The 6,418-nt window shown below is 38.7% G+C and overlaps 1 protein-coding gene across 1 annotated transcript in view; it reads left to right on the forward strand.

Annotated features, from left to right (window-relative positions):
- The first annotated feature begins 3,863 nt into the window (after positions 1 to 3,863).
- LOC104818841 (tubby-like F-box protein 11) overlaps positions 3,864 to 6,418 on the forward strand; it is a 3,135-nt gene continuing 580 nt past the window's right edge. Inside the window, exons 1-5 of the mRNA XM_010548613.1 lie at positions 3,864 to 4,375; positions 4,875 to 4,962; positions 5,091 to 5,220; positions 5,680 to 5,853; positions 6,128 to 6,411. Coding sequence (XP_010546915.1) covers positions 4,070 to 4,375; positions 4,875 to 4,962; positions 5,091 to 5,220; positions 5,680 to 5,853; positions 6,128 to 6,411 — 982 coding nt within the window. The 5' untranslated portion in view covers positions 3,864 to 4,069. The remainder of the gene's footprint in view (positions 4,376 to 4,874; positions 4,963 to 5,090; positions 5,221 to 5,679; positions 5,854 to 6,127; positions 6,412 to 6,418) is intronic.

The raw sequence follows: 6,418 nt of genomic DNA on the forward strand, positions 1-6,418 counted from the left end.
TGCCCTGATCCAGGACGAGGACCCCATCCCAGCTTATGCGCAGAAGCTCCTTGTCATGTTTGTTGAGTTCAACTACATCAAGATATCCGATATCTTACATCTGAAGACTGTCTCACAATGCTTTGAGTTTCTTCTAGGCGACTTGTCCAGCGCAAACGTTAGCAATGTCAAGCTGTGTTTGGCTCTTGCCTCGGCTCCAGAGATGGAGACTAAACTGCTCTCTCAGCTGAAAGTAGTGAGGAGAATCGGAAATCTTTTAGAATTCATCTACGCAAAAGACATGGAAGATTTCCTTGAACCGACTCTAAGCCTCTGCAAAGCTTTTTTGCTACGCTCTCTCGGGAGTAAAAAAGACCTTAGCTCCAACCACATGAAAGAACCGACACTCCTATCAGACAGCGGTTTAACATTGGACGTCGATCCACAAGAATGCATAAGGGACATATCGGACTTTGGAAGCAACATGGGCATGTTATTGGAACTCGTGGCATCGGACAACACAACAGTTGCAGACATCGCCTCGGAATGTGTCCTCTTGCTGCTAAGAGCAGCTTCAAGGGAGGCCACCACGGGATTTCTGACTAATCTTCCTAAGGTCACGCCTGTTCTAGAGGCATGGCGAAGGAAGAAGAACACAGGACAGCAGCAAGATGAACCGCAATTGCTGGTTCTGAAACGGGTTTTGCACTGTTTGGGATATTCGTGCAGGCAGTACATGTCACAGGCAATGATCCTGTCTATATCGGGACACGATCTCTCCAAGATCAACACCATTGTCTCTGAGATGAAGAACTCGGAGGTCGCTCCTTGTCTTAGCAACGTGGCTTCGCTTGTTGCTGTAGAGTTGCAGAGGCTGCCCCGTTGTGCCTGAACTCTGTAACCGGAGTTCAAAAACTAAGGTACTTTCATTCTCTTCCAAACTTTTTGGAGGGCGTAGCGATCAATAAAGATCTCTGTGACTATGATTGGCAACCCTTCTAATCTAAGAATCTTAGAAGTGAAAGATCATGAAATCTTTTCGTTAATGGAATTATTTCCTCCTTATGGATTATTATTTTCGTGAACACGAATCTTTAAATTTTTTTTCATGGATGTGTAATATTTGTTCGAATGCAGGATCATTACGTTGCAGCTGAGTTGCGGGCAAATTGATTCTTCTCACGAGGTAAACATACCTTTGAGCATGCTCTTCTTCCCTTTGTATCCTAATGTATATTGTAATTCTCCGTACAACATTTAATACCCTTCTCTATTTGAATATCTTATCCATTCCTTGCTTACGTTTTGAATTTGATTTTATTTTAAAACAAAATGTTTATGATACTAAATATTTATTTTTGTCTTATAACATTATGTCTTAAAATGGGCCGGGCATATGATCTTATTAGAGAGTTTTCTTTTTCCCTTTTCAAATGTTCCAATTCTCCGTTTATGAGTTTGGGGGGTCTTTTAAAAAGTGGAAAGGGACAACCGAAAAGAACATTAGAGAGGGAGTGCGTTGTCTTAAGGAGTCCCAATCATTGGAAAAGGATAAAGGAGGAAAATATGATACCTGCACTACTCCTACCCACCATATGCTTTTTCTCTCCTTTCTAAACCAATCATGTCATCATACACATCGAGTTGGTGCACCACCTTTTCTATCTATATATCATATTTCGTTATTGGACAATGCGTCTACTTGGGTTCATCTATTTTTATTTGTTTTTGTGTAATTTAACGTGTAGTAGTAGTCAAACCTCATTCACACCATAATATATATCAAATATATTTGTTTGGGGTGTGTGTATATATATATTATTAAATTGATTTTATGTTAAACTGTGAGCTGTGGTGAGAGCGAACGGGAGGCGCATGAGGACATTTCACATTGGCACAAACCTATACAAAGGTCCGCCACGAATTTGTCGTGCTTATTAAATCTGTTGTCTTGTAAACTTATCCAAGGTATGAAATTTGTATGATTCAAATTAGGGCTGGGCACAAATACCCGAAAATCGGGTATCCGTCGGATACTCGTCTCACGGATACCCGATTTTAGGGTACTCGTAATTTTCAAATCCGAATCCAAATCCTTATTTTTCAATACCCGTGAATCCGGATCCAAATCCGGATAATAGAATTTTTAAAACCGGATATCCGCGGGTACCCGCGTATTATGATTATAAATAATTATATCTTATATTTATATAACATTTTTATAAAATACAATTATTTTAGATGAAATAATTTCATATTTTTTTAATATTAATTCAAAAAAATTAAATTTATTATTATTTGTCTCTTATTATCTCTTTTGTCTTATATATTTTATCATAATTCATCAATTTTTATAAATATATCTTCATGTTTTAAAAATTTTATATATGAATATTGTTGTTTTTCTTAAATAAATCCGGATCCGGATATCCGCGAGTACCCGACTATTATTCCGGATACCCGTACCCCGGATACTCGTAAATACCAAATCCCGGATACAAATCTCATAGTTAAATACCCGAGCCTCCCGGGTCTGAATCCAAATCTCTCGATTTTCCCGGGTATCCGACCCGTGCCCACCCCTAATTCAAATATCAGGGGATTGAAACGGAATAAACGAAAATATAGAGGGCCCCGCTTTTAGATATTTGTGAAAAAGATCCGAAATGGATAATACCGAGAGAAAGTGGGGTCCATCGGCTTGCACATTTGTTTTGTTTTATTATTATTTTGCTCACATGTGATGTGGCTCGCTCTCTTCGAGTTTTTTTTTTTTCTTTCATGCAGACATCTGATTTGATTTTGGTAAATGAAAACATCTTATTTTTGTTTCTAAATAGTTTTAGTTTTAAATTACCGATTATTTATTCGTGTTTCTAATTGTTTGTTTTTTGTGTGTCACTCGTAGTTTTACAACTTGAACACGTGTTATATATTTAGAAGAATAACAAATAAAAATGGGTACGTATATATTGTGCGAAACTCTGAATTTGGTGACTTTCAATTCGATTTTAGTTCGGTTATGCATTAATTCACAAATTCAATATATATTTTTTTTATAGTAATAATGGTTAGAGAGGTATATGGAAAATATTCCAACCACATCAAGAAAGGCGGCCAAGGCACACACTTATTTTCCAAACCACCTTCGATTTTAAAAATTTTCCAAACTACCAACATAGATATATATTTATATATATATGATACTCTATTTGGAGATTTTATGAATTTTATACAATAGTCTCCCTTTTTTTGTCTTTAGTATTAAAAAAAAAACATGCTGCTTTTGCTCTGAATTAATTCTTTACAATATTTTTTATTCCCATAATGGTGAAAGTGCCTCTTGTTTCGAGAGTCCATTGCTGGTTTGGCAAATAGGGGAATAATATTGTTTTGTAGAAATCCATATTTTTGATTGGTATAAAATCAAATCCAATATCAGATATATTGATAAACGTTATAATAATGACAAAAAAAATCACGAGATATTGGTAGAAAATGGTAAGAAAGAGATATCCGAAATAGACCAAGTTCTTGGCCTGACATCTTTTTATGTCGGTGCATGAAATTGAAATCATAGATTAAAAACTTATATTTTTGTAAGGAAAAAGAAATAAGATTCCACTTATTTTACCATTAATTTAAAGCAAATAGAAGAGAAGGAAAAAAAAGGAATTATTTACACAAAAACTTTTAGTTATTAAGATTTCATGGAAATAAATCTTCAACGTCTGAATTTGGACACAATTATAAACAAATACAAAAATTATTAATAAGAATTATTAACTTTGTTAAATTAACGATAATAATTAATAACAATTTAATAATAATAAAAACAAAAACAAAAGAAATTGGAAGTGGAAGTAGTAGCAGCAAAGAGAGGGTGAAGTCTTCTTTGTCCAAAAGGAAAGCCTCCATTATTATCCGAATCTTCGAACCTCCCAACAACAGCGCCACCACCTCCACCATCTCTCTCACCTAAAACCTTTCACGATTCTCTTGTAAATTAGCAATCCAAACCCCCCTTTTTTGCGTCCTTAATCAATGATTAATCGCCCCCAAAACCCTTAATTTTCCCCTCTAAATCCCCATGACGATCCGTAGCTTAATCCACGAGATGCGCCCCAGGCTTCACCGGGTGGTCCACGACTCGGCCGAGTCTCCGCCGGGTTCATCCGACGAGTCGGAGTCACCGTGTCGGTGGTCGGAGCTTCCGGAGGAGCTGCTGAGGGAGATCCTGACGAGAGTCGAGACGGACGACAGTGGTGCCTGGCCGTCGCGGCGGAGCGTGGTGGCTTGCGCCGGTGTCTGCCGCGGCTGGAGACTCCTCACCAAAGAGATCGTCGCTGTTCCTGAAGTCTCCTCCAAATTGACATTCCCCATCTCTCTCAAACAGGTTTCTATCCATCAATTGCTCTGTAAATATGATATAGGTTATACACTTACAAAGTTGAATTATTACAAAGTTGTGTCCTTTTTGCGGATCGAGTCTATGTTTTTGTGACAGAAGTGGCGTTTGTGATGACACTTTGCCGTTTTTGTTCATGTTAAGTCACTCTTTTTATGGTACACTTGATTCTAGAGAGTAGAGAGTCAATTGGAATACAGCCTTAGTCCTACGGGTCGTGTTTGTGTTTGATGTTGATGATGACAATCTGTGATGCCAATTGTATGTAGATGTTTTAGGACATCTTAATCCAAACACATGGCGCAAAAGTCTTGTTTTTTTTTTTTTTGGTTGAATTCATGGGTAGAGGGAGGTTTTCTCGGTGGCTGTAACAAAAACGGGTTTGGGTACAATGAGGTCTTCTGATAAATCTCATTGTTGCTATAATGTTTTATGATTCATTTGATGTTGTTATGACAAAGATTGAAGCTTTGGTGTATTTGTGCAGCCTGGCCCTAGGGATTCTCTGATCCAATGCTTCATAAAACGCAACCGAACTACTCAGACTTATCATCTGTATCTCGGGTTAACCAATGGTATGCATCTCTTCTTTCTCCGTGTTTTGTTTGTATTTGGAACTTTGAAATTTGAATGACAAGGAATAATCCCTTCAAGACTGCTGTATAGTTCCCATAGTCTGAAAAATCTCGCTTCTTTTGGGCAGCTTTGACGGATGACGGGAAGTTTCTTCTTGCTGCATGCAAGTTCAAGCACGCGACTTGTACTGATTACATCATCTCGTTGCGTCCGGATGATATGTCAAGGAGAAGTGACGCTTACACTGGGAAAGTGAGGTGCTGAGTCTATGACCCCTCTGCTTGTTCCATTGTCTTATATCTGATGCTTTTCATATTGATCCGTTATTGTCTGATCATAGTTTGTGCTTGATTTGTCTGTATCCGATCTGTCTAGTTTCGGGCTTTGAAACTGTTTGATTTGTCTGAGGCGTTATTGACATAATATGCTCACTTGCTCGGATAAGAAATGGAAGGTATGGCTTTATAAGTTAGCTGGTGGAAGGTGACTGCAAACAACCTGAACTTGCATGGTTTTATACCAGAAAGGGAAAAAGAACCAAATTTACCGTCTTTTATTTGGTTAATCTTTCACTTGTATCCCACTGTCTTGGTCGGAGAATCCTCGTGGGATTTTTGTGAGATACTATAGTCTATAACAGTTTTGAGCAAATTCACTTGAAGTTATAACGATCTGAAATCTCTAGCTGATATAATTGTTTTCTGAATATTTTCAAGATCGAACTTCCTGGGAACAAAATTTACTGTCTTTGACGGCCAGCCACCAAACGCAGGAGCGAAGATGAGGAAGAGCCGTCGTTCTTCTCATCTCGTGAAAGTTTCACCCAAGGTTCCTCTTGGAAGCTACCCTGTTGGTCAGATTTCATACGAGTTGAACGTCTTAGGCTCCCGGTAAGATTTTTCTTGTCCCGAGGGCTGAAAACAAAAATCTTTGATTGGTTGTCTCTCAACTTTGGTTCTGAAAGATGTTTCTGACTATTCATCGGAGTTTTATTTCACAACTTAAGAGATTTTGGGAGAAGGGTTTTAGAGAATACATTCTTTGTTTCTGGTTTTTTTATAGTGATCAGAAACTCCAAAACTGGGTCTTTGTATGTGTAGTAAACATTAAAACCATGTTATGTTACCTTTTGTCTGGTTTCTTGATCTCTTGATGAAATGACAGGGGACCAAGAAGAATGCGTTGCGTTATGGATACAATACCTGCAAACTCCGTTGAACCTGGAGGAGTAGCTCCAACGCCGTCAGAGTTCCCGTTTCCGTTCCGATCCCCATCCAAACCAGCCAGCAGCAGTAACACGCCACCCGGGGACTTGGGCCATCCAAAAGACTCGGCCTTGGTGCTGAAAAACAAGACACCAAGGTGGCACGAGCAGCTCCGGTGCTGGTGCCTGAACTTCCATGGCCGTGTCACGGTGGCATCCGTTAAAAACTTTCAGCTTGTGGCGGGTGGGGG

The sequence above is a fragment of the Tarenaya hassleriana genome, unplaced genomic scaffold (genome assembly GCF_000463585.1).
Source record: "Tarenaya hassleriana unplaced genomic scaffold, ASM46358v1 Cleome3, whole genome shotgun sequence".
NCBI lineage: Eukaryota > Viridiplantae > Streptophyta > Magnoliopsida > Brassicales > Cleomaceae > Tarenaya > Tarenaya hassleriana.